This window comes from Canis lupus, chromosome 1 (assembly GCF_048164855.1).
Source record: "Canis lupus baileyi chromosome 1, mCanLup2.hap1, whole genome shotgun sequence".
NCBI classification, from domain to species: domain Eukaryota; kingdom Metazoa; phylum Chordata; class Mammalia; order Carnivora; family Canidae; genus Canis; species Canis lupus.
The window spans coordinates 115,267,948-115,295,041 of record NC_132838.1 but is presented as its reverse complement, the minus strand read 5'-3'; the positions used below and the strand labels follow the sequence as shown (position 1 = coordinate 115,295,041).

The 27,094-nt window shown below is 50.2% G+C and overlaps 1 protein-coding gene across 7 annotated transcripts in view; it reads left to right on the top strand.

The window, feature by feature from the left end:
- SIPA1L3 (signal induced proliferation associated 1 like 3) overlaps positions 1-27,094 on the top strand; it is a 235,052-nt gene that overhangs the window by 203,417 nt on the left and 4,541 nt on the right. For 5 of the 7 annotated variants that reach the window (XM_072779621.1, XM_072779648.1, XM_072779638.1 and 2 more), the window contains 5 exons: positions 4,681-4,902; positions 16,035-16,200; positions 16,821-17,070; positions 19,447-19,590; positions 26,139-26,274. In XM_072779621.1, coding sequence (XP_072635722.1) covers positions 4,681-4,902; positions 16,035-16,200; positions 16,821-17,070; positions 19,447-19,590; positions 26,139-26,274 — 918 coding nt within the window. Of the gene's footprint in view, positions 1-4,680; positions 4,903-5,992; positions 7,679-16,034; positions 16,201-16,820; positions 17,071-19,446; positions 19,591-26,138; positions 26,275-27,094 lie in introns of those variants that run through there. The other 2 variants (XM_072779651.1, XM_072779652.1) reach the window with 2 other exon arrangements.

Sequence of the window (27,094 nt, the reverse complement as noted above, 5' to 3'; positions counted from 1 at the left end):
AAGCACCTTATGTTACAACCCCACACGGACATCCAGAACGAAGTTTCACAAAACACTTACCCTTACTTAGCTTGCATGCGGTACACCGATGTTTTTTTATTCCTATCTGTTCAGTTTTATGGGTTTTCTCCTCCTTAATAATGGTCAAGAGCCAGTAAAATGATTTCATGACCCACAGTTGGGGAAAAAAAACTGTACAGTTCCTTTTTGTAAAAAAGACAAAACAACAAAAGCCCAGTAATCCTGCAGTATATGTGCATGTATAAAAAGAAAAAGCAGAGTCATGCTTTGTTTCCCAGCCTTGTTTCCACTCAGACATCTGTCCTTTTTCATAAACAGACCTACCTCTTTCTTTGAGCTGGGTGTATCATTTTTTGTTCTGTTTTATGTTTTGTATTTTTAAATATTTTATTTCCATTTGGGAGAGAGCAAGAAAGAGCACAAGCAGGGGGAGGGGCAGAGGGAGAGGAAGGAGCAGACTCCCCACTGAGCAGGGAGCCTGATGGGGATTTGATCCCAGAACCTCAGGATCATGACCCAAGCCCACGTGAGATGCTTAACCAACTGAGCCACCCAGATTTTGTTTTTGATCATCAGGATGTGCCTGGAGCATCTAGTAATCTCATGTTAAAAGACATTCAAGCCAAATCTAACTTACTTTTTTTTTTTAAGTTTGTATTTATTGTCTTAAGTAATCTCTACACCTGACATGGGGCTTGAACCCACAGCACTGAGATCAAGAGTCACATGCTCCTCCTATCAAACCAGCCAGGCACCCCTGATTTTCTCAATTACACACAATAACCACAGTGACTATCCATGTATGTGCCTAGAAGTACTTGTGCAGGCTTTTCTGTGACATAGGTTTCTGAGAGATCAGATGTTAGACTGATGTTACTCATCCTTGAATTCTCAGCTCAGGTGCCATTGCCTCCCTGGGGAGGCCTAATCACCTTAGGTCCTTTCCTGGTGTTGTACGCTCCATGGTTCCCTGGGCATCCCCCCACCAGTTCATAACCGTGGCCGCATTAATAAATGTTGCTAAATCATAGAAAGCTTATCTAGTCAGAGCTTGCTTATTTTATTTTATTCTATTCTATTTTATTTTATTTTAAATTGTATTTATTTATTCATGAGAGAGACAGAGAGAGAGGTAGAGACACAGGCAGAAGGAGAAGCAGGCTCCATCCCAGGATCTGGGATCATGCCCTGAGCCAAAGGCAGATAGGTGCTCAACCAGTGAGCCACCCAGGTGTCCCAGAGCTTGCTTTTAATTTTTTTTTTTTTTTTCTTTTTCAGAGCTTGCTTATAATCTAGTCTGTCAATCTCTGTCTTTCAACTTGGGCGTTGAAACATTCACATTGAAAGAAATTATTAATAATTGGATTTACATTTCCCATTTTGCTGTTTGCTTATGTTCACTTTCTTGCTCTGTTCTCTTTTTTTTTTTTTTTTAAGATTTTATTTATTTGGGGCAGCCCGGGTGGCTCAGCAGTTTAGCACCACCTTCAGCCCAGGGCATGATCCTGGAGACCCAAGATTGAGTCTCATGTCAGGCTCTCTGCATGGAGCCTGCTTCTCCCTCTGCCTGTGTCTCTGTGTCTCTCTCTCTCTCTGTCTCTCTCATGAATAAATAAATAAAATCTTTTAAAAAAAATTTTATTTATTTGGGACTCCTGGGTGGCTCAGCAGTTGGGCGCCTGCCTTTGGCTTAGGTTGTGATCCCGGGATTCAGGATCAAGTCCTGCATCGGGCCCCCTGCAGGGAGCCTGCTTCTCCCTCTGCCTATGTCTCTGCCTCTTTCTCAGTCTGTGTCTCTCATGAATAAATAAATAAATCTTTGAAAAAAAGATTTTATTTATTTGAGAGTAAATAAGTAAAATCTTTAAAAAATAATAATAATTGGACTCTTAACTGACTGAGCCACCCAGGGGCCCCTCTGTTCTTCCTTTACTGCCACCTTTGTATTAAATAAATTTATTTTATTGTACCGTTTGGATATCTCTTTTTTTTTTTTTTACTTTTTTTTTAGTTACTGTAATATGTATGTTAACAGTGTAATTCAAGTCTAGTAATATAATTCCAATAAAATACAGAAATTTTCCTCCAGGGGCACCTGGTGGCTCAGTTGGTCCTGCTCTTGATCTTGGCTCAAGTCATAATCTCAAGGTTGTGAGTCAGGCTCCATACTGAACATGGAACCTGCTTGGGATTCTCTCTCTCCCTTTCTCTCTGCCCCTCCCCACCTCTCAAAAAAAAAATTTTTTTTAATATTTTAAAGAAAAAGTTCTCTCTAGCATAGCCACATCTGGTTCCCCATCCTTTGTGCTATTTTTGTCATTTTATTACATTCATGTATGTTATAAGCCCAACAGTATAGTGCTCTTATTACTGCCTTTTACAATCCTATGTCTTTAAGGAAGTTAGCGAAGAAATAAAACCTAAATCTATGGTCTTATTCTAATACACAAATTTACCATCTTGGACCTTTCATCTCTCTGTATAGATTCAGGTCACCATCTGGAGTCCTTTTCATCTTTTTCTTCTTTTTTTTTTTTTTTTTTTAAGATGTTATTTTTAGGGGTACCTGGGGGCTCAGTCAGTTAAGCATATGCCTTCATCTCAGGTCATGGTCCAGGGGTCCTGGGATTGAGCCCTGAGTCAGGATCCCTGCTCAGCAAGAAGTCTGCTTCTCTCTCTCCCTCTACTCCTCCCCCCCATGCGCTCATGCGCACTTGCTATCTCTCTCTCTCTCTCTCTCTCTCTCTCTCTCTCTCTTTCTCTCTCTGAAGTAATCTTTTCAGTGTGGGGCTTGAACCTACCACCCCGAGATCGAGTCACACTCTCCATGGTCTGAGCCAGCCCTGGCACCCCTGAAGTCATTGTCTTTCACCCGAAGGACTTCTTTTATTATTTTACCAGGCAGATGAGCTGGCAGTCAAGCTCTCAGTCTGTTTATCTAGGAATATTTTTATTTTGCCTCATATGTGAAGGATAGTTTTGCTGGATACAGAATTCTTGGTTGGTGGTTTGTTTCTTTCTGCACTTTGAAAACACTCCATTCCATTGTTTCCAGTAAGAAGTCAGCAGTTAATTATATCGATGCTTATCTGTATGTGATGAATTATTTTTCTCTTGTTTCAAGATTTTTATCTCACTGTTTGACTTTGAGCTGTTTTTCTGGATACATATGTCTCTGTATTTACCGTACTTAGGGTTTGTGGAGCTTCTTGGATGTGTAGGCGAATTTTTTTCATCAAATTTGGGGAGTTTTCAGCCACTATTTCTCTAAGTCTTTTTTCTGCTCTTTCCTGACTTCTCCTAAAACTCTCGGTGCGCACACGTCAGTATGCTTGATGCTGTCCCAAAGGTTTGGATATGTCAGAATGTCCTTATTCATTGAGCTGGGCAGGAGGATGAGAGGAGCCCCAGCCCAAATGCCACAGATTTCCTCTTTCCATATCTGAAGTACACCGGTTTTTCAAGCAGAGATGACCATTAGACTGCCGTATGCCCTTGGTCAGTTGCCAAAGTGCTGAAGTGGTGGTTGTGTCTGTTTTGTGCTTTGGGGGAGAGGATTTGCCAGTCTCCTCATTTGATCATAGTCAAAAGTCCCACCCCTTCATATTGTTAAATTGACCTTCAAAAAGGATTTGTTGGCTTAAACCCCAAAGGCGTTAATTTTTTCATTAAATGCCTCTTACTTGAAGTGGAATTAGAATGTTATTTAAAAGTATTAAAAGTCACATTGCCTCAGAGGAGTGAACAATTGAATCCCCAAAAGTTGTGTACTGGTTAGCAACATGGGTTTGTTGTACCACTGATTCCATGGGAATCCAGCATTTGAATAGCAAGCTGTGGTTTTAGATCATTAGATCAGCGGAGATATTTTCTGATGTATAGCAGGTACTCAAAAAAATATCTGAATGAAAAGGCTACTTGGCAAGCTGTATTTTAAGTAAAAAAAGAAGTTATAGAACAACTTATTAATGTGATTACAGATCACATATTAATGTGATCCCAGTTATAGAAAAATACAGTCCTCCCCCGCCAAAAAAAATAATTCTTACCTCTCTAATTGTATTCGCATGCGTATTTGCAATACATAGGAAAAAGGAGAGAAAGTGCAAGGCAGCAAGAGAGTGAGCAAATTGTAAACCATGGAAACCTCTAGAGACAGGCGGGTAGGATCCCCATCTTCGGCTATGTAGGCTGTGCCCAGGAGACAGGGAAATCTCGGGGTGCATCCACCCACGGTGGTGACTTTTTTAATCCCCAGAGAGGTACCACATGTGCTAGAAGGGCATTCCTGGGGTACGGTGAGGGGCTGTGTAGGCAACTTCACCTTCTCTCCATACAGACATTTTTTTTTTCATACAGACATTTTTTTAAGAGTTTATTTATTCATGAGAGACAAGAGGTGGAGAAGCAGGCCCCCTCAGGGAGCCCGATGCAGGACTGAATTCCAGGACCCCGGAATCATGCCCTTGAGCTGTAGGCAGCTGAGGCACCCAGGCACCCTCCTTACAGACTTCTGTGCTTGAATTTTCCATTGCTGTAGTGTATTTGTACCTCTCCTGTGAAGAATACTTTGTGTTTCCCAAAGGTGAATTGGAACAGATCAGTTTTGCAAAATGTGGAGTGGATTCATGCAGACTTCCTCTGGTTTTTACTCTGCAGTGACATGAGCTCGCGGGCAGGCTACCCCGCTCAGGTTTACAAAACAGCCAGCGCAGAGACTCCTCGGCCTTCCCAGCTGGCCCAGTCCAGCCCCTTCCAGCTCTCCGCCTCCGTCCCTAAGTCCTTCTTCTCCAAGCAGCCCGTTCGCAATAAGCACCCCACGGGGTGGAAGAGGACAGACGAGCCCCCGCCACGGCCACTCCCCTTCACCGACCCAAAGAAGTAAGTGCATGGCCACCCAGCAGGGGCTGTGGGAGCTGAGCCAGGCGTCTCTGGGCAAGGAAGAGGGTGGCCCCTCGCTCGTTCAGCAAGGTGCTGGGCCAGTGACACACCATGAGTACAGTTGTGGACAGAGGTCCCTTGGCTGCCTGAGGGACATGGCCTTCAGGGGACTGCTATGCGGGAGACAAGGGGTTTGAGGGGCGGGCAGGATGGGGGCCGAGGAAGGAGACGAGGTGGCCTCGGGATGGAAATGCTTAAAGGGGAGCACAGGGTTTGGCCAGCAGAGTGCATTGGGGCTGAGAGGAAGGCAAGGTTGAAGAACCCCCAGGTCCTATAACCAGAAGGGCAGACTTGCCTTGAGCTGAGACGGGGACTCAGGCTTGGTGAGGAGCAGGCTCGGTGTGGGGAAAGCCCCTGAGCTCAGTCCCCAGTGGGTTACGTTCACAAGGCACAGAAGAAACAAGGAGGCAGTTGGCTGAGGAGTCTGGAGCTGAGAGAGATGTCAGGCTAGAGAGGGCACCTGGGGTGTTGGGGTGTCATCGGCTCAGGGGCACGAGGCTGGAGGCACACCCAAGGCCAAGAGTGTGGGTAGAGAGGAGGGGCAGGTGCAGGACGGGGCCGGAAAGCCCTCAGCCTCCAGAGAATAAGGAGAATCCCAGGTGAGCAAGGGGTCCTGGGAGCCCAAGTGTGATGGGCTGTGCACCGGCGTCACTGTGAGCCTCCTGGAGGTCCCTCGGGTGCAGGAGAGAAGAGTAGGAGAATCAGAGGGCGCTATGCTCGGCTCGTTTGCGGCATTGTGCTGTAAGGCAGAAGAGAGGAGAGGCGTGTGCACTGGGAAGGATTTCTCTTCTAAGTTAGGAGAATAGGATATATTTACCCGATGCTCCCTGTATACCGGTCTCAGTTCCAAGCCCCTGTATATGTGAATGAATTTCTGGAATTCTCACAAGAACTCTGTGAGGTGGACCTATTATTCACCCCATTTTACAGATAAGGCAACTGAGGCCCAGAGTCAGAACAGCTGGTAAGGGATAGGGCAGGTCCAAGGCTCCTCTTCCATTGGGGCAGGGAATCTGTCCTCCCCATCCAGGTCTTTGTACCGTCTTTCAAGACCTGGATGGGCCATTCAAATGTGAGAAGGACACAGAGCTCGGCGGAAGAAAGGTGTCAGGAGACAGAAGTGAGTCCTGCAGATGTCGGCGGGCAAGCTTGGGGAGCTCACCCCAAGAATCCAGTTCCCACACATCACGGCATGCCAGGGGCTCTGACCCTCTGCTCTCCTGATCAGAACCTCCAGCGGTGTCCCCCACGCCCAGGGTGGATGTCCAGGGCCCCGCTGACCAAGCACATCTGATGCCAGGCACTAGTACAGCGTGTACTTTGCCCAGACTCCTGCCCAGCCCCTGCGTGACCAGCCTCCTCCCCCTCTGCCCCTCCCTCTCTCTGCTCCACTGGCCTCCTGTGCTGCCAAGGCCAGGCCAACCTCAGGGCCTTTGGGAGGGGTTCTCGAACACCTGGAGTGCCCTTCCCCCAGATCTTGTGGCTGTCTCCAGTGGCGGGGGCGGGGGGGTCTCATGCCACGTCCTCGGATGGACCTTCCCAGCTGTATGTAGCCCCTGCCATCATTCTGTCACTTTTCTCTCCTCTCCTGGAGAGTAGATGCCTCTGTCTTAGTCACGAGACACCCATAGACCTCCTGGCATTCTGGGTGCTCCTTCAGTTTACGCATGAGCCACACATCTCATTTTGATCTCCCTGCAACCCCATTAGATACCACAGGCCCCCAATTTTAGGGTGGCCAGAGGGTCAGACCCTGCGACCCCGTTAGGTCTTCCACAAGCTGCCCCGGCCATCCTTCCCCTGTGTGCAAACTAGGGCTGCCCTAACGAGTACCACAGGCTGAGTGGCCCAACTCCAAACACGTAGTCTTGGTCAGATGTCCGAGATCATGGTGTTGGCAGGGCTCGTTCCTTTTGAGGGCTGTGAACGGGAATTTGTTTGAGCTACTGGCCCAGTTGCTGGTGATTTGCAGGCCGTGTATGGGATTCCTTGGCCTGTAGATGCATCTCCCCATTCTCTGCCTTCACGTGGCCTCCTCCCTAGATGTGTCTCTATGTTGACATTTCCCCTTTTTATAAGGATACCAGTCATGGGCTGAGGGTCCATCCTAATTGCTTCATTTTGCTCTGGTTACCTCTGTAAAGACCCTAATTCTAAATGAAGCCACACTCAGATACTTGGAGTTCATACTTCAACATCTTTTTTGGAAGGGACCCAAAATACCGTCTCTCGGGTCTTAACACACACATGCCATTCTGGGGGAAGCTTTTTCAAACCCACACCAGGCTCAGCTTCCACTGACCGCATGCTTCTTCCCTGTCTCAGGACACATCAGACCATCATTTCCTAGCAGCTTGCCTCCTCTCTCCCCACAGTGGACTAAGAATTCTCGGGAGCAGAGATACCATGAGCCCCATCCAGGGCCCAGTACATACATAGTAGGTGCACAGAAAATATGCCCGGGGGAAAAACCCTCTTTTCCCCATGGTAAGATTCAAACAAGGCTTTTTATAGGTATGTATGTTTATTTATTTTAAAGATTCTATTTATTTATTAGAGCAAGAGCGAGTACATGAGCACTCCTGGGTGGAGGGGCAGAGGGAGAGGCACACTCCCCACTGAACAGGGAGCCTGATGCGGGGCTCCATCCCAGGACCCCAGGAACATGACCTGAGCCGAAAGCAAATGCTTACCTGACCAAGCCACCAGGCACCCCTGGGTGTGTATGTTTGTATAAACATATGTAAATTAAATATTTGAAATACATAAGTATGTATAATATGTAAAATATATTACTATATCAATATATAAAATATTTGGGGCCACACATAATAGTGTCGTGGCTTCTTGCAATTGTATTCAATAATTTAGTTACAGATTTTTTTTTTATGATTTTATTTTTAAGTAATCTCTCCTCTCAATGTGGGGCTCAAACTTACAAGCCCAAGATCAAGAGTCGCTCCACCTACTGAGCCAGCCAGGAGCCCCATTTTTTAAATCACATGTAGAAGATGATATATGTTAATTTAGAATTGCTTTTGTTCACACACTCGCATTTCATAAAGCTGTTTTATTCACACTCTCTCTGAGCATTTTGGAGATAGTGTCTTTGTCATTGTTAAAGATCCTTCTGAGTCACCTAACCTAGTTTTCCAGAAAACATCATCTTCAAGCTAAATTATTTGAGGTTAAACATACTTTTTTTTCCCCGTATATGAAGCTGTCACTGAAATCTTATCCCAAGGCACAGGAACTCACTTGCATAACTTATTTACCTATGTATGTTAATACCAAGTACTGTCATAAGATTTTCAGCTGCATTGACTCATTTAATCCTCACTATAGAACAATGAAATGCAAGTACTTTGCATCCCATTTTCCAGATAAGAAAAATTGAGGTACAGAATGGTGATGTCACTTGCCCAGATTCACTCAATTAGTTAAGGCTAATCACTGCAAATATTATGCTTGTTGGTTTTGTGATTTATCCCCCCAGGTCACCATGTATTACAAGCTCATCCCCAACCCCCGCCAGGAGTAATTACGAAATCTGTCTACTTTCTTTGCTTCCCTTCTCATTGATTTCAGTCCCACGGGGAAAAGCTAATGTCCTCATCCAACACAAGGGTGTTTGCCTTTCAGCCAGGCTGCTTGGCTGGGGTTGTACAGACCTGGCCTCACTGATTCTCTGCCGGCCAAGGGATCTTGTTCTTACCCCTATTTCCAGGTGAGGAATTTGAGGCACTGTTAGAAGTATAGAGCCAGGGGATCCCTGGGTTGCTCAGTGGTTTAGCACCTGCCTTTGGCCGGGGACTGATCCTGGAGTCCCGGGATCAAGTCCCACATAGGGCTCCTGCATGGAGCCTGCTTTTCCCTCTGCCTGTGTCTCTGCCTCTCTCTCCCTTTGTGTCTCTCATGAATAAATAAATAAAATCTTTTAAAAAATTAAAAAAAAAGAAGTATAGAGCCAGGTCATGCAGCCAGAAGTGGCAGCGCTAGGATTCGCATCCAGCAAGGTAGCTAACAGAGCATCTTATATGAAAGACAAGGAGGACTCCTATCCAGGGCCACAACTCATGTTTCCTGAGGACTGGTCTCTTGGAGGGAACAGTTTCCTCTGTATTTGGGCACCTGCTCTAGTTGACCGAATGACAGAGCTAGTGAAGGACAGTGAATCTATGCTCTGTCTCCCATGCTCGGCCCTTCTGCTGCAGGCCCTGGCCAATCCTTGGGGAGGGACAGGCCAGCACCTCTGTTCCAGGGGATGGCCATACAGCCCTGTTTTGACCACTTCATCCCAGGACTCATTAATTCATTGGCCTGCCTTCTCTCAGTCATGAGAGGGCAGAGCAGCATGTGAGGATCAGGATGGGAATCCATTGGCTGCTTACCCTGCCATCATTTTCCCTCTCTTTAAACTGGGAGGACAGTCATCCCTGGCTCCAGGATTGTGAGGATTTAGTGAGTTCATCCATTTGAGGCTCCCAGCACCACATTCTTGCTGCACAGGGCTTAACAGGTGAGGGTGTGACTGGACTGACAGGTTTCCCTTCTGACAGGAGAGGCCAGGCTGGAGGCCAACAGGTTGGGAGGTGGAGCCAGTAGCCCTTAGCTCTCCTGGGCACTACCTCCTCGATGGCCCAGTCTCAACCCAACTGCTGGGCTGGAGATGCCCCTGTGGACTGGCCCTTAAGCCATCCTGAGAAGCCTCCTTCACAAGGTAGGCACAACCAGGAACAGGCCTCTGCTCTTCCAGAGAATGGCCATACTGACACCACTTCTCTCTGAGTGTCAAACCAGCCAGCCACACCACATAGGATTGTTGTGAGACACACATGCTTAGGCCCCATTGGCCCCTGGCCCCACAGGGAGGAGGCTGACCCTCCAGAAATGGCCTCTGTTGTGTGGTCAGGAGGGCCAGCCCCAGGGTCACACCTGAGGACCCAGGCCCCAAGTGTCCTTGTCCAGCACCACTGAGGGAAGGAACCAAAATGACCCGTGTGAAGGCAGCCTGGGGCCCAGGAGTGGGTGAGCACTCAGGAGGCAAGCTTCGTCACTGCAGTCAAGAGCAGTCCTTGCGTCAGACCACATCCGTTCACATCCCAGCTCCACCAGCACTGTGTGTCCGAACCTCCCCATACTGCCAGCCTTTGCCTGTAGGGTGAAGTGACAGTAGAACCTGTCTCTCACAGCCGGCATGAGGAGAGAAAGCGACCACACACGAGACACACCAGCCCTTGGGGAGAAGGCCCTTGTCACCAGGAGCCGCTACTACCACGAACCATGTGTATCGAGCACCACTTCCATTATGAGTGAATCGAGGTGGCTCAGAGCATCTGGCAAATACGGGTTCTGAGTGTTCTCAACTCACTGTGCCTCAGTTTCCCCAGCTTCAAAAGGGGAAGACAGTAGTACCTGTATCCCAGAGGTGACATGAGAATTTCAGCAAGTCATAGGGAAATACCCAGTTGCTGTTGGCTGGGCTGACACGCACTGGCATCTAATAGTTGACACCTCCTTCCTTCCTCAGGTTTAGGTCCAGCTCAGTACAGCTGCAGAAGGAGCAAGGGGGAAAGCCTCTCCCCAATATCCCCACCCCATAGCAGGGCAGCCCCCGACTCCTCAGGCCTCTCCCAGCCATCCTTCCAGGAATATCTGCCTGCCACCTGAAGTACAGACCTGCTGCATATCCTCGCCAGCCTCGTTGGCACAGCCCCCAGTGCAGACAGGCTGACAGTGGTGCTAATTAGCTTAATTAACTCGGCCCCAAGGGAGCCGCCCCAGTTGGAGGCCAGAGCCCAGAGTCAGCTGGGATCAGGCCCAGCCAAGTCGGAGCCACTGGTTGCCTTCCACCTCCGGCCCTCCTGTCACAGGAAGAAAGAATCACTGTTGTCTGGGGCCTCAGTGCAGAGCCTTCTTTGTAAGTTGTCGTCTTTGTTTTCTGCTGTGAGTGGTTTAATTCCACAATGTGACAATGTCCCAAGTCCAGACAACGTGGGCAAATTAGAGATTATGTCTGGTGCTGTTGGGCAGGACCTTGAGAGAAGGCACATCCTTCCGGGTGTTCTCTTTATCTGTATCGCGAAGGGTACACCAAGCCCAGCATAAAAACCAGACACCAAAGGGTTGGCAGTGCAAACCCAGCCTCTCCCTTCCCGGCCCCCAGCCGTTCAGGCCCCCTCCCCAGACGCAACCATGGCTTCATTTCTTCTGCTTCCGGCCCGAAACGTCCCAGCCATGACGAAGCACGGTGAATGCATATGCTTCTTCCCCGCCACCCCTCTTCATCTGCAAGTGTGGTGCCGTCTCTGCACCTCTGCTTTTTTGCACCTGCTCTTTCCCCTTCATATCTTGGTGACCATTCCGTGTTAGCACAGAGGAGGTGATCTCCTCCTTTTGAACAGTCAAGAGTAGTCTGTTTTGTCCTCGGGGGTCATCAGGTTTCAACAATCATGAAGACCAGAGATCTTGAGAGAAAGAGAAAAGATCAGAATGTACAAACCCAGTCTGGTTGGTTTTGTTAACCTGGAATTAATGCCATTTTAAATTACTGCTTGGAATTTGCAATTTAGAAATGACATTGGGAAATTCTCCCAGGAGAAAGAGAGTAAGAGCAAAAATGATCGAGTTGACTCCGAACTGAGTTCCGTCGTGCTTTCCCCATTTAGACACATCACAGCAGCACACAGATAGCATCAGGCCAACGGGACCTACAGCAGATGAAATGTGTGTGGAGGTGAAGGTTGCAGCCGGGAGGGTTGCAGGGGACAGACGGACTGTAGCATGGTTTCTTCTGGTGAGCAGGTTCTTCTGCAGATTCCACTGCAGAATCAGGAATGCCCCATTAGAGTCCTGGAGGACCTAGGAGCTGAGAAGGCAATTTTAGCAAATGAACACAAAAACAGAGCAAGGAAGAAATACTTGTGTTCTTTTGGCTTAACTTTTTACAATATCTCTCTACTTTTTCCTCTTATATAAAAGTTATTTAAACTTGTTTTAAAGGAAGGAGGAGGGGGCGTGGCTGGCTCCATTAGAAGAGGATGCAACTCGATCTCAGGGTCATGAGTTGAAGCGATTACTTAGATAAATTAAAAAAGAAGAAGAAGAAGAATAGAAGGTTGAAAGGAAGGAAATAGGTAGAGAAGCAGGTGGGTTGGTTGGTCAGTTGGTTGGATGGTTGGTTCCATGTGACTCACATGGAACAGCTACTGCTGAGTGCTTGCAATGTGGCAAGCCCTATTCCCAACACAACAGAATGCAGAAGGCTGCAGATGAGTTGGGAGTGGGACCACAAACACACAGTGCCCATGACAAACCACCAGGAGATGAACACAGCGAAGCAACATACAGGATTGTGTGATCACGCACACCTGGGCTGGAAGGGAACACCAGAAGGTTGAGTGGTCAGGGGAGGCTTCTCTGAATAAGCTGGATAGATGAGAAGCTGTCATTCATGGGGAATGCTGGGAACGGCAACTCTAGGCAGCCAGAACAGCCTGTGCAAAGGCCCTGGGGCAGGAATATGCCTGGCATGCTAATGGAACATTGAGAGGCCCCCATGGAAGGGGATGAGGGCAGAGGCAGAGCAGATTATCAAGGATTTCATGGGCTTGTGGTGAGGTACATTTTTAGAAAATGAATCCCCCCACCTGCCCATCTTTTGGAGCTGAGAGTTTGGTGAATTTTAATATATCAAACTAAGCAATGTGTAAGCTTTGTTTTCTGAAAATGATTTCACATTGTACCTACCACTTCATTCCTCCGACATACCTGGGACAACCTCTTTCTGTGTTATGTGAATCAGCTCCACTTCTCTTTCATAGCTAGATGGCATTATTCTGTGGGGCCTCTCCCTTCCCCTGCTGGCCAGTTCTGTGTTTGCTTCACAGGACCCCAGGAAGCGTCCTCATATCCTTGGCACACCTAGGTTCATGTGGGCCTCCCTAAGGGACACAGTCCCAGAAGTAGAGCCCCTAGGGCCGAAAGCGTACATGTTCCATAGTGTTCTGTGGGTGGCTCTGCGCCCCTCCCAGAGGGACAGCCTCATGAACAGTGTCCCTTTCTTGCCACAGACAGGCTGAAGCCCTGGCCTGCTCCCTCTCCAGGGGAGATGGGCACAGCAGGTGACATGCCCTGCACTAAGTCACATACCCCACCCCCCTCCTTGCAGGAGATTCTGGAAAACTGTGAATTCCCTTTGGAAGGGGGAGGGGTGAGCCCTCTTCCTCTGTTTCTCTGTGTATTTCTTTCTTTTGGCTCTAAAGCTCTTTCATTTGCCCGGAGAACACACTTCAGAGAACACTGTAATGGAGCCAGAATTACCCTAGACCTGGGATTCTAATTTGGGGAAGAATACGACCTGACAGGGAAAAACTTGCCGCACTCTCTTGCTCCTTTTGTTAAAACCCCAAGGTGGCAGCTGAGAAAATGAGAAAGATGCAAACTTTAAAATGCTCAGGAGCCCGAGACATCTTTCTTCCTGGGTCCAAAGACTTTTTCTTTCTTGAGTTACAAAATGATGCATTCCAGGTGTCACCTGTTTTTAAGCTAGTTTTTGAAATGACTATTATTCTGGCATGTGCTTATGGTAAAATAAATTGAGATAGTCCAGAAGGGTATCAGGTAAAAACTGAAAGTCCTTGTTTTTCTACCTCCTAAAAAGACACCTGACTTCCCAGAGTTCATTTATCGTTGTTCATAATTTCCCCAGAACTTTTTTTCTGCATTTAAAAGAATATTACTGGGATGCCTGGGTGGCTCAGTGGTTGAGCATCTGCCTTCAGCTCAGGGCATGATCCTGGGGTCCCCGGATGGAGTCCCACATCAGGCTCCCTGTATGGATGGAGCCTGCTTCTACCTCTGCCTGTGTCTCTGCCTCTCTATATCTGTGTGTGTGTCTCATGAATAAATAAAATCTTAATAAATAAATATTAACTAAATCAATTGCGATTATGCTCCACACACACTATACCTTTTTTTTTTTTTAAGATTTTATTAATTTGGGATTGGTGGGGTATGTAGAGGCAGAGGGAGAGAGAGAATCTCAAGCAGACTCCACACTGAGTGCAGAGCCTGACATGGGGCTCAATCCCGTGACCCCAAAGATCATGACCTGAGATGAAGTCAGGAGTCAGACGCTTAACCAACCAAGCCCTCCAGCCCCCTCACTGTACATCTTTTTTAGGCCATGTCTGTGCTAGAAACACAGCAGTCAAGTACAGAGGTGACACCTGTAGGCTCTGCAGCCTGGTGGTCTCGGCTGGAATCCTGACTCCTCCACTCACACAGGCTATGTGACCTTGGACAACTGTTCCTTTAGTCACCTTGCATCTCAGTCTCCTGTCTGTAAAATGGGGGTGATAGTAATCGAGGCTGCTGTGCGGATTGAATGAGTTAGCATACACGGAGCCCTCGGGATGGTGGACAGGGCCTGGTACACGGGTAGGGCTATTAGCTGTCATTATTTCTCTCCTGGGACACCTCAGGTCAAGGACCCAGTTTTCACCAGGGAAGTAAGATCTAAGCCTAAATGGCTGAGCCAGAATCCAAAGGCCAGAGGAGGCCTCAGGGCAAGTCCCAGGAGTGGAGGACACGGAGCCCCAGGAGACTGCGCCGTGGCCAGGAGAGGGCCAAGGAGCTGGGGGTGGGGAGCTGTGATGGCCTGCGGAGCCAGCAGAGGGGTAGGGGAGCAGCCGAGGAGTGTGGGCAGCTCAGGGCCAGCCCTCATTACCCAAGCGCTTGCTCTGTGAGGTGCCACCGGGCACTCTGCAGCAATCCCCGCAGTGCTGTGAGGTCAGCATGTTCTCCAGGGGATCGGAGAGGTGGTGCCACATGCCTGCAGTCCCACAGCGGGAGCAGAGAGACCCAGGCCTGTCCACCACCACCACTCCTGCTTTTAACCCTAGGCTGTGCCGGGATGGCTTTTAGATGCCAGAGTGTTCTGGAAGGCAGCATGGGGTCAGCATCGAAGATGGTGATCCAAGTGACCTGGACTCACAGGCCAGTTTCTGAAATGGGAGCCCCAGTGGAAAAATGGGGGTGGTGAAGGGGCTCCAGGGCCCTGGCCAGGGTTTAGGTGCCTTGTCTCTAGATCTTCCCAGCCACCCCGTGATTCGTGAACTCTCTTTCCCACATGTCACAGATGAAGAAACGAAAGTTAGGGACACCTGATGACAGACTCTGGAGCACTTGGCCAGAGGTCTGCTGTCTGCAGCCCAGCACTCACCTGTGGGGACCTGGTTCCCAGGAGATGGGTCCTCTGTGAGACACCCCGAGACCCCATCCCTCTTCCGTGGCTGGAAGCCCTAGTCACCCTCATCCACCTGAACACTGCAGGAACTTGCTCATCATCTCCCTTCTGCTCTTGGCCCCACTGAGGGCCACTCTTCTGTCCAGCCATCAGTGATCCTTCCAGTATGCAAATCAGGACCTCCCACCCACCAGCTCAGAATCTCAGAGGCTTCCTTCCCAGAAGCAGGCTCAAGTCCCCTCCGTGGCTCAGGAGTTCCTATCCCGTCCCCTCCCAGACCTCACCTTGCACCACTCGTCCCCTCACTCACGTCACCAACCTGTGGGCCTCCTCCATGCCTCTGTCACCGGGCTTGACCCCCTCACAGCCCAGGACTTGCTTCCCTCTCCCTGGAGTGCTCTTGTACCCTGCGGGCTCCCTCAGCTGTCACCCCCCAGAAGAGCCATGTCCCATCCCCACCAATCCCTACTTGATTACCTGGCTTTATCTTTCTTCAGACCTCCTCTCTGCCTCACATTATGGGATCTCTCTTTCTGGTCATTTATTCGCTGTGGATCTCCGTAACTGGGGGTCAGCTCCATGTTCACTGCTGTGTCTCCTCTGCCTGGAACAGGCTTGGCCCCAGGCAGGTCGCAGGAAGTCTTGTGGGACTAGTCAGTGGAGAGAACAGACGTGGCCCCTGTTGCTGCTTGCTTCCAGCAGGTGGAGTGGAGAAGGCTGCGGTCCCTTCCGCGGTGGCGGCCTGCCTTCCTGAGGCAGGACAGCTTTGAGAAGCAGCTCGAGCCTCCCCAAGGCCCCTCTGACCCTCATCTTCTCATTCCAGGCAGGTGGACACGAGTACGAAAAACGTCTTCGGGCAGCCGCGGTTGAGGGCATCCCTCAGAGACCTCCGCTCCCCACGGAAGAACTACAAATCCACCATCGAGGACGACCTGAAGAAACTCATCATCATGGACAACCTGGCGCCTGAGCAGGAGAGAGATGCGGGAGTACGTAGAGGCCTCCTTCACCGCACCCACACAGTCAGAATCAGGAGGGCCAGGTGGTTGTGGGAGGGCGAGGGAGGAGGACAGAGCTCCCTGAGGTCACTCTGGCCTCTCCTGCCAGTGGCCTCTACCTGTGGCACCTGCCAGCCCCATTTGGGTGTATGTGGCTTCAGAGCCAGGAGTCAGGCCGTCACATTAGTTGGGGACCAAATCACAGCATAAGGCAGCCTGAGCAGGCACGTGGGAAAGCCCGTCCGCACTAGGGCAGCTCGAGCTACTGGAAAGGGATGCTCTTACTGGCTCTCATGACCCGAGCGGAGCCTGAGTGGAAGCAGCCTCCGCCCACCCAACCCTCAGGGACCGAGAGTGGAGGCGAGGTCCCTTAGTCTGCCGCACTCTCCTGTGGGACCGAGCTGTCCGCAGTGGTCCTCATCAATGACTGGCTCCCCTAAGTTGCACTTAGGTCACACCACCTTCCCTGACCTGACCCGGTGCAGGAGGGGGGCACTGGCCTCTCAGAGGCAGGTGGTGCTGGGAGGGGAGGAGGGATCCCCAGGGGAGAGGACGGTGACAGTGAGTCAGGCCACGACCACGCCCCATGACGGTCCCTCTCTCCTCCTCAGTCACCACAGAAGAGCCTGCAGCGGACGCTGTCAGATGAGAGTCTGTGCAGCGGGCGGCGGGAACCCAGCTTCGCCAACCCCGCCAGCCTGGAGCCGGGCCTGCCCAGTGACGTGCTCTTCACCAGCACCTGCGCCTTCCCTTCCAGCACGCTGCCCGCCCGACGCCAGCACCAGCACCCCCACCCGCCGGGCGGCAGCAGCCCTAGCACTGTCCCCACAACCGGCAGCAACGGCTTCCCAGAGAAGAAATGTGAGCCTGGGGCACCCTGGGGCCAGTGGGGGGGTTTCGCCAGCCTTGGGAAGCAAGCAGGGACCGGGGGACAGTGTACACTGGAAGTCATCAGTGTTGGTGTCGGCCGAGGTGAGGAGCTGGGGCGCATGGGAGCTTCGGGAGGGTCCTGATGGTTAGGCACTGGGTGCCACCCACAGAGCTGGGGATTGTTAGGTGAGCATGGGGGGTCTCCTGGGGGGTCACCTAGCTGGAAGTCTGGACTGCCCGAAGATTGGAGTCACCTGAGGCCAGAGGGAGGGTGTCAGCCCCCGAGGCTGCAGACAGGAGGGCCCTGGGGATCAGGCTTTACATTAGCTGCTCCCCCAGCTCCCTGTTCCAGCACCAAGCAGATGGTTCCGTGAATGTTTATTTACTTACCTGATTCCCCCCCCAAGTCTGCCAACTCTTGTTGGAGGGAGGAGGTGTAGGGTGTGACTCATCCATCCTTGTATTCATCCAGCGACTGTTTACCGCGCGTCCCCCACGACGGGGGCCCCAGTCAAAACCTGGGCGCCAGCCGGGGTGGGCCTGCCTTCAATCCATCCTCCTCCAATCCCTTATTCACAACCCCAAAGCTTCCCAAACTGAGAGGTGATTGAGAAGTTTGGGCCAAGCACACAGCAGCAAAACCCAACCCAAATGGGCCTGGAACTGTTTACTTACCGGCCTTCCCTGCCCCACCTGACGTCATGATCACTGCAGAGCACCAGCCTGAATCCAGGGGCTGCGGGGCCTGCCCGGGTGCAGTGTGCGACAGGCAGCACCTGCACAGCTCTCTCCGATGCAGACAGGGTGTGACTTCAGGAGTCTACCCCAGGGGTTCTGGCAGAAGGCCACGTCTGGGTCACTGAGGGGAGCCTCCCCAAAGCCAGGTACTACTCCGCCCCCATCTCAGCTCAAGGCAAACCTATCCCTCACTGCATTAAACTGAGACTCAGACGTGTTAATACGTGGAAAACGCTTAGCACAATCCCTGATGCACAGTAAGCACTGAGAAGCGCTGGCTGTTTGTTATTTTGTTATATTCTTCCGTCTGGAGCAAGCATTTTAATCCACCGTGAGTCAGGCTTGTGCCCCAGGCCCGGAGAGCAGGGTTAGAACAGAGTATTAACAGGGACCTACTAAACCCCAAAGCCTCGCGGGGTTGGGCTTAGAGCAGGGTCAGCAGCTGACCACGCAGTTCAAAGCCAAGTGCCCCTGCCAACGAGTGTCATTGCGAGCCAGGCATCTCGCTCTGAGCCTCGGTTTCCCCCTCCACAACACGGGGGTGGGGGGGTAGGAGCACCTCCCTCCCACTACTAGGAGGAGGTGAGGCTGGGGGATGGTCCCAGTGCTGTACCCAGCATGGTTGGGCCCTGCTCTGCCTGCCTGAGTCACCCCCTGACCTCTGTGCTTCTTTGCTGTCCTCTGTCCCCTCCCCTTTGGCAGCTGTGAGGTATCAGCAAGCTGAGGCCCGGGGCCTCCGCCCAGCACATGGGACTCAGCCCAGCCGTTGGCTGCAGCAAATGCAGCTGCTGGTGCTGGCGCTCCCAACACCAGAGACTCCAGGGGCATCTTTCTCTGCCCGGCCTTCCATACAGGGACCCAGCAGGTCTCCTTGCAGCGACCCTGCCGCACCCAGACCCTAAACACACGCTGACGACCCTGGTTTATATCTGCAGCCTGGCCCTGCCGCCTCCATGCCGCACCTCCAGAAACAAACTTCTGGCCCACCCCCAGGGCCAGCCCATCTCAGGGCCAGCTTCAGAATCCTGGTCACCCTGCACCCTTCTCTTTGGCCCACGCTCCCATCCCCTCTTCAGGAAGTTCATTTGGTGGCACAAACAGAATGATTTCAGGAGCTGCCACTTGTTCCTCCCCGCTGCCCCCGCCCCTGAGGCCTCACCCAGTCCTGTCCACTCTCCTCTCCCTCCTGGACCCCAGCTGCCTCCTCACCACCTCCCTCCCTCCCTGCTCCCCACCCCCATGGGGTCCAACCTCCGCTCGCAGCCAGAGGGAGCCTGTGAGCACCCACATCAGGTCATGTCCCTGGCTGCTCAGAGCCTGTGGCTCCATTCCACTTGGAGTAAAAGACAACGTCCTCCTGACCTGCGAGGCCCCCACAGTCCAGCCCGCACCTCTGACTTCACCTCCCGCCACTCTGTCCCTCTCACCCCGTTCCCACCCACATAAACACTCCCCTTGACCTGCTGGCGTTTGTCATCTTCTGATGATTGTAACGTACTTACTTAATTGTATGTGTTATAACACAAGCATTACGGAAACCATACAGAAAGTAAAACAAAGGATTAATATCTTTGTTCCTTTCACGTTCTCATTCTCCCCCCCCTTCTCCCATCTCCTCTTCCCCACCAGCCACCATCTCCGCCTCGGAGCTCTCGCTGGCCGATGGCCGGGAACGGCCGCTGCGACGCCTTGACCCCGGGATGATGCCACTGCCTGACACAGCTGCTGGCCTTGAGTGGTCCAGCCTGGTGAATGCGGCCAAGGCCTACGAAGGTAGGCACTTTCCACCCAACCTGGCCCGATCCCTACCCCCTGCTCTGTCCAAGAAGGCTCAGCGGAAGAACTTGGGGCTTCGCGGTGGGACAGACTCGGGATCCAGAATTAGAGGGTTCAGGGTTCACATCCTGCCCTGTCTCTTGCTCGCTCTGCAGTCCAGGGCAAGTGTATTGGTCTGTTGATCGACACAACAGGCACATGCCTGGGGCTGCAGTGAGGATTAGGTGAAAACACTGTGTGTAAAACACATCAGGCACAGAACAAGCCCTTACCAGACAGTACCTTCTACTATACCGCAGAGCAAACATGTGATAATCCAAATTGTATTTAGATTTGCTTTGGCTGCCAGTGGCTGTAAACCCAAATTAACATCGACTTCCAACATGCAAGGTTTTATTCGGGTAAAAATTCCTGGGGCGGGTGGTCTGGGGCTGGGGTGGCACTTGCACAGATGCATCAGGGTGCAGGCTCCTTGGTCTGGCTCATCTGGGGAGGCCTCGCCCTCACGCTCCCAGATGGCTCCTGGAGCTCAGGCCATCGTGTGCGGCTCTGAGCAGCAGGACAGAGGACATATGCCCAAGCCTGACACTATCCCTTATATTTATTTCCCCAGGGGCCAGAGCATCGCACACAGCCATACCTGATAGCTTCAGGACAGGCTGGGAAGTGAGGCCACATGCCCAACAAACATTTGGGATTTGTTCTTATGGAAAAAGGGAAAACAGATCATGAGGGATCCTGCTCTGAGCCATGCTAGGCTCCCAGTAGTGACTGAGATGGCCCCGGATCCTACCCTCCAAGGCCAGTGGAGGAAAGAGACTCATCACTAGACAGCAGTGGCCCTGAGTGATCAGGGCTGAGGGAGCCCAGAGCAGGTGCCTAATCCAGACTGTGGGGTATCAGGGAGGGCTTCCTGCAGGAAATGGCAGAGAGTGCTAGCCGTCCCTCATTATCTGATGAGCTCTGTGACGAGTGGTTGGCCTCTGCTGCCTCAGTTTGCTCATCTGTAAAGCCGAGATAGTAGCTCCTACAGCAAGGTGATCATAGCATTAATGGATTTACATAGACTTGGCTGCACTTAAAAATGAATGTCACCATCTGTAGCACCTGCACATCCCTGAGGACATTCGAGTTTTGACTCCAGAGTCAGGATCCAGGAAGAGAATCTGAGGGCATTTATCACCTGTCCTCTCCAGATCTCCACAGGGGCCCCAGGGAGTCTCACAGGTGCCTTCAGGGGCCCTCACTGTCTGGGTTCCCTGAGCAGCTGGCTTTTTATGTGATAGGGGTATAAAGGGGTGTGCGGGCATATCCCAGGAGGAATGCCGGGAGCCAGGCAGCGGGGCCACCTCCTCTCTCCTCACGGGTGTCCGGGCCTCCCAGGGCCAAGACCATGGGTTCTGTGGGAAGCAGCTGGGAGGCTCCAAGCCACTCCCCGAAGACCCAGATGCCACCAGCAACTGTAGTATTGTCTTTAGAAGGCAGAGCTGTCTAGATACCGACCCCAGTAGTGGGCTTCTGGGAGGGGCTGGGGCAGCCAGAGCCACATCCCCCATAGCCACTCCATTTAGCCCCCCTACTCCACTCCCACCCTACCCCACCCCCATGCCTGAGGAGTCAGCACCACACGTGAGAAAGCTTGGGGAGCAGGCTAGCGGCCCTGGTTCTCCACCCAGGCCGCACATCAGAGTCCCCCAGGGAGCTTTCTCCTTCTCATTTATGAAATTAATAAATGAACCACAGCAGCAACAGAAAAGATTAGGTAATGGGTGATGTGGGACGGTGCAGCAGAAAGGCCTGGAAGGAAATCCACCAGTACCACAGGGGCAGTGACTTCCCTGCAGAGCACGGAGAGGGGTGGCAGTGGGATGGAGTCAGGCTGGTCTCAGCTCACTGGGAGCTTGGCTTGTTTGTTTCAGTGAAGATATATATGGGTTATCCTGTGTAATTCAAACAAATGGAAAAAGACTAAAGGAATTATGAATTTCAGCAGGTGTATTCATGGCATGGTAGCTTTGGTGAGGGAAGCTTCTATGGGGGAAATAGAAAGATACCTGGGGTTTATTTCAAAATATTCCAGAAAAAAAAAAGCAAAGGGGATCACATCTTGTAGTGCTAGAAAGTAAGGAGATGATAGGAGGCACGCGGGGAATAGGGCATGTCAGGGGGACACAGGAGCCATCCTGAAGAGCTCTCAATGGCCAAAGTTGTAACAGTCAAACAACTAAATAGTAGTAGTATTGGATTCTAACCCCAAGAATAGAATAACTGTCCATGAGTCCATACTCCTGTAAGTAGACAAGTGAATAAACAAAGGGTGGCTATATGGACAGCTCTTCCTTATAAGAGGATTCCAGTTAATCTAGAAGGAATGAGAAAGATAGGGAGTCATCATTAGAATAACAGTAGTGATTGATGGTTGCTAAAATTAGTGGGGAGACTTTAAGCAGAAGCAAGGTGTTTATATAGCCTCAAAGTATCTACCCCAAAATATTTGATTGCTCAGTCCACAAGTACTTTTATCTCTGTCCCTCCAGGAGGTGGAGCTTAATTCCCCTCTCTGAGAGTGGGTTGGACTCAGCCTCTCACTCCCAACAGAGTGAGGGTTGGAAGGGAACAGTAGTGACTTCACAATGGAGGAGGCTGGTGGCCAGTGTCTTATCCAGGGGATCAAGGTCACCATTGCCGGTAACAGGACACATCAACCCCTGAGGTGCCTGGGTGGCTCAGTCAGTTAAGCGTCTGTCTTCAGCTCAGGTCATTACCCTGGGGTCCTGGGATTGAGCCCCCTTAGGGCTCCCTGCTCATAGAAGAGCCTGCTTCTCCCTCTGCCTCTACCCCTCCCCCTGCTCTTTCTCTCTTTCTCTCTCTCTCTCAAATAAGTAAATAAAATATATTTTTTTAAAAGACACGTCAACATTGCAGACCTCTGGTATGATGCAGTGAGTCAGACACACCACTTCTCCAGTTTTCTGCCCCTAACTCTGTCAGAACATTAGACAAACCCAAACTGAGGGACTTTCCACCAAACCTGACCAGTACACCTGAAAAGTGTACAAGTCCTGAAACTCGAACCCTGAGTAGAAACTGTCACAGGTCAGAGGAGGGCCAGGAGCTGTGGTCACTGAACACAGTGTGTAATCCTGCAGTAGGTCCTAGGACTGAAAAAGATAGGAAAATGAGTGAAATCAGATCGCGTGTGCAGTGTGGCTGATAGAAACTGGTGTTTTCGTCACCGTACCCTGGATCTGTGAGACGTTAACATCGGAGGAGCCTGGGGGAAGGGGATGCCAGAGTTCTCCAGCATCTTTGCAACTCTTCTGAAGATCTGAAACTACTTCAGAATAAGTTTTCTTTTTTTTATTTTTTTATTTTATTTACTTATTCATAGACAGAGAGAGAGGCAGAGACACAGGCAGAGGGAGAAGCAGGCTCCACGTAGGGAGCCCAATGTGGGACTCGATCCCGGGTTTCCAGGATCACACCCCAGGCTGCAGGCGGCACCAAACTGCTGCGCCACCGGGGCTGCCCCAGAATAAGTTTTCTTTTAAGATTTTATTTCTTTAGTTCAGACAGAGAGAGCATGAGCAGGGGGTGGGGCAGAGGGAGAAGCAGACTCCCCGCTGAGCAGGGAGCCAGTGCGGGGAGCCACTCGGGTACCTCTAAAAAGTTTCTTAAGAAAATTGAGTGATAGTACTGGAAGTCCTAGCCTCAGCAATCAGACAACAAAAAGACATTAAAGGCATTCAAATTGGCAAAGAAGAAGTCAAACTCTCCCTCTTCGCCGATGACATGATACTCTACATAGAAAACCCAAAAGTCTCCACCCCAAGATTGCTAGAACTCATACAGCAATTCGGTAGCGTGGCAGGATACAAAATCAATGCCCAAAAGTCAGTGGCATTTCTATACACTAACAATGAGACTGAAGAAAGAGAAATTAAGGACTCAATCCCATTTACAATTGCACCCAAAAGCATAAGATACCTAGGAATAAACCTAACCAAAGATGTAAAGGATCTATACCCTCAAAACTATAGAACACTTCTGAAAGAAATTGAGGAAGACACAAAGAGATGGAAAAATATTCCATGCTCATGGATTGGCAGAATTAGTATTGTGAAAATGTCAATGTTACCCAGGGCAATATACACGTTTAATGCAATCCCTATCAAAATACCATGGACTTTCTTCAGAGAGTTAGAACAAATTATTTTAAGATTTGTGTGGAATCAGAAAAGACCCCGAATAGCCAGGGGAATTTTAAAAAAGAAAACCATATCTGGGGGCATCACAATGCCAGATTTCAGGTTGTACTACAAAGCTGTGGTCATCAAGACAGTGTGGTACTGGCACAAAAACAGACACATAGATCAATGGAACAGAATAGAGAATCCAGAAGTGGACCCTGAATTTTATGGGCAACTAATATTCGATAAAGGAGGAAAGACTATCCATTGGAAGAAAGACAGTCTCTTCAATAAATGGTGCTGGGAAAATTGGACATCCACATGCAGAAGAATGAAACTAGACCACTCTCTTTCACCATACACAAAGATAAACTCAAAATGGATGAAAGATCTAAATGTGAGACAAGATTCCATCAAAATCCTAGAGAAGAACACAGGCAACACCCTTTTTGAACTCGGCCACGGTAACTTCTTGCAAGATACATCCACGAAGGCAAAAGAAACAAAAGCAAAAATGAACTATTGGGACTTCATCAAGATAAGAAGCTTTTGCACAGCAAAGGATACAGTCAACAAAACTCAAAGACAACCTACAGAATGGGAGAAGATATTTGCAAATGACATATCAGATAAAGGGCTAGTTTCCAAGATCTATAAAGAACTTATTAAACTCAACACCAAAGAAACAAACAATCCAATCATGAAATGGGCAAAAGACATGAACAGAAATCTCACAGAGAAGACATAGACATGGCCAACATGCATATGAGAAAATGCTCTGCATCACTTGCCATCAGGGAAATACAAATCAAAACCACAATGAGATACCACCTCACACCAGTGAGAATGGGGAAAATTAACAAGGCAGGAAACCACAAATGTTGGAGAGGATGCGGAGAAAAGGGAACCCTCATACACTGTTGGTGGGAATGTGAACTGGTGCAGCCACTCTGGAAAACTGTGTGGAGGTTCCTCAAACAGTTAAAAATATACCTGCCCTACGACCCAGCAATTGCACTGTTGGGGATTTACCCCAAAGATACAAATGCAATGAAACGCCGGGACACCTGCACCCCGATGTTTATAGCAGCAATGGCCATGATAGCCAAACTGTGGAAGGAGCCTCGGTGTCCAACGAAAGATGAATGGATAAAGAAGATGTGGTTTATGTATACAATGGAATATTACTCAGCTATTAGAAATGACAAATACCCACCATTTGCTTCAACGTGGATGGAACTGGAGGGTATTATGCTGAGTGAAGTAAGTCAGTCGGAGAAGGACAAACATTATATGTTCTCATTCATTTGGGGAATATAAATAATAGTGAAAGGGAATATAAGGGAAGGGAGAAGAAATGTGTGGGAAATATCAGAAAGGGAGACAGAACGTAAAGACTGCTAACTCTGGGAAACGAACTAGGGGTGGTAGAAGGGGAGGAGGGCGGGGGGTGGGAGTGAATGGGTGACGGGCACTGGGGGTTATTCTGTATATTAGTAAATTGAACACCAATAAAAAATAAATTAAAAATAAATTTAAAAAAATAAAAAAATTAAAAAAGAAAATTGAGTGAGGTTACTGAGGAGCACAGCGACTTGAGGGTGACAGATAGTCCGTGCTCCTGTCACAGTGATGGTTGCACAGAGTATAGACACATGTGCCACATCCTGCCAAGCTGGACGCTTTCAGCACATGCAGGGTGTTGTGTGTCAGCTAAACTTCCATAAGCTGTTGTTAAAAAGGAGAGGAGCAATCAGGAGACTTTAAAGAATAAATAGGAATTAAAAAAGCAAAGAGCATGTAGGAGAGGAAACCAGAGTATGTTGACAGTTGAAACAGTGACAGGCTCGTGAGGACTCGTGATGGTCCTTTCCCTGCACGCAGGCATGTGTGAAACAGTCCATATAAAAAATATTTCCAAAAAGAGTAAGTATTAGGGACACCCTAGTGGCTCGGTTGGTTAAACATCTGACTCTTAATTTCGGCTCAGGTCATGATCTCAGGGTTGGGAGATTGAGCTTCGCGTGTGGGGCTCTGCTTGAAATTCTCTCTCTCCCTCTCCCTCAGCCCCTCGCTCTCCCTCTCTCTCTTAAAAATCTCTCTCTCTCTCTCTCTCTCTCTCTCTCTCTCTCTCTCTCTCTCAGATCCCTGGGTGGCTCAGCGGTTTAGCACCTGCCTTTGGAGCAGGGCATGATCCTGGAGTCCCGGGATCAGGTCCCATGTCGGGCTCCCTGCGTGGAGCCTGCTTTTCCCTCTGCTTGTGTCTCTACCTCTCTGTGTGTGTGTCTCTCATGAATAAATAAATAAAATCTTTAAAAAAAAAATCTCTCTCTCTCTCTCCCCTCTCCCGGGCAGTGCAAAGAGCTGTTTCGCTCTTCTCCCTCAACGACCCAGCTCTGAGCCCAGAGATCCCACCTGCACACAGTCCTGTCCACAGCCACCTGAGCCTGGAGAGGGGGCCCCCAACCCCCAGGACCACCCCTACCATGAGGTAAGATCTGTCTGGGAATACCTGGTGGCCCAGCAGCCTGAGTCCCTACAGCCCAGATCCCCCGCGGTGGCAGGCATGCCCAGCATTAGCAGGATGGGCATCTACTCCCGTCCCCTGACAGATTTTGGAGGAATCCACACACTGGGACCCAGTGGTGACTGAGTCCAGGTTAGCCCCACCCCCATGGATGGAGACGACACCGTAATCAATATCATCCATACGATGACTACAACCTAAGTAGTGCCCCCCACTTGCACCCCCCACCGCTTCTCCCTGCCTTTCATCTCCCCTCTGTCTACTCCTGGGTCTCCTCTACGGGTACCTGAATTATGTACGTGGTCACCTCTCCTGCGGTGGCCCAAGCTGCTCCCTGTGGACCCAGCGTGGACTGAGGCCCAAGCTGTCTCCTTGTGAGGCTTCCCAGCGAGGAAGGAGGACGTGGAGCCGGACATATTGCATTTAGTGCAACCGGTCTGTGCTCACTTGGCAGAAAATACGATTAAAAAGTGGGAGACCAAATGGAAAGGGCACGTTTGCATGTCCGTGAACTTCAAGAGTGCACGTCACACTCCTGTGCACACCTCCCCAGGCAGGCTTATGTACATGGCAGTGGCCCTCTGTGCTTTATGGGCAAACGAAGGGATTTTCGAGGGAAAGTTTGACTCTTCTGGGGTTTCTTGATTCTCCTTCACACCTCTCTTTGACTGGCTTTGGAACTCAACTTCCACCAAAGACGTGGCCCGACTGTAATCTCAGCAATGAGGTGGTTGCAGGTGGTGCTGCTGCAGCGAGGGGAAGACCCAGCAGGGTGTGGGAATGG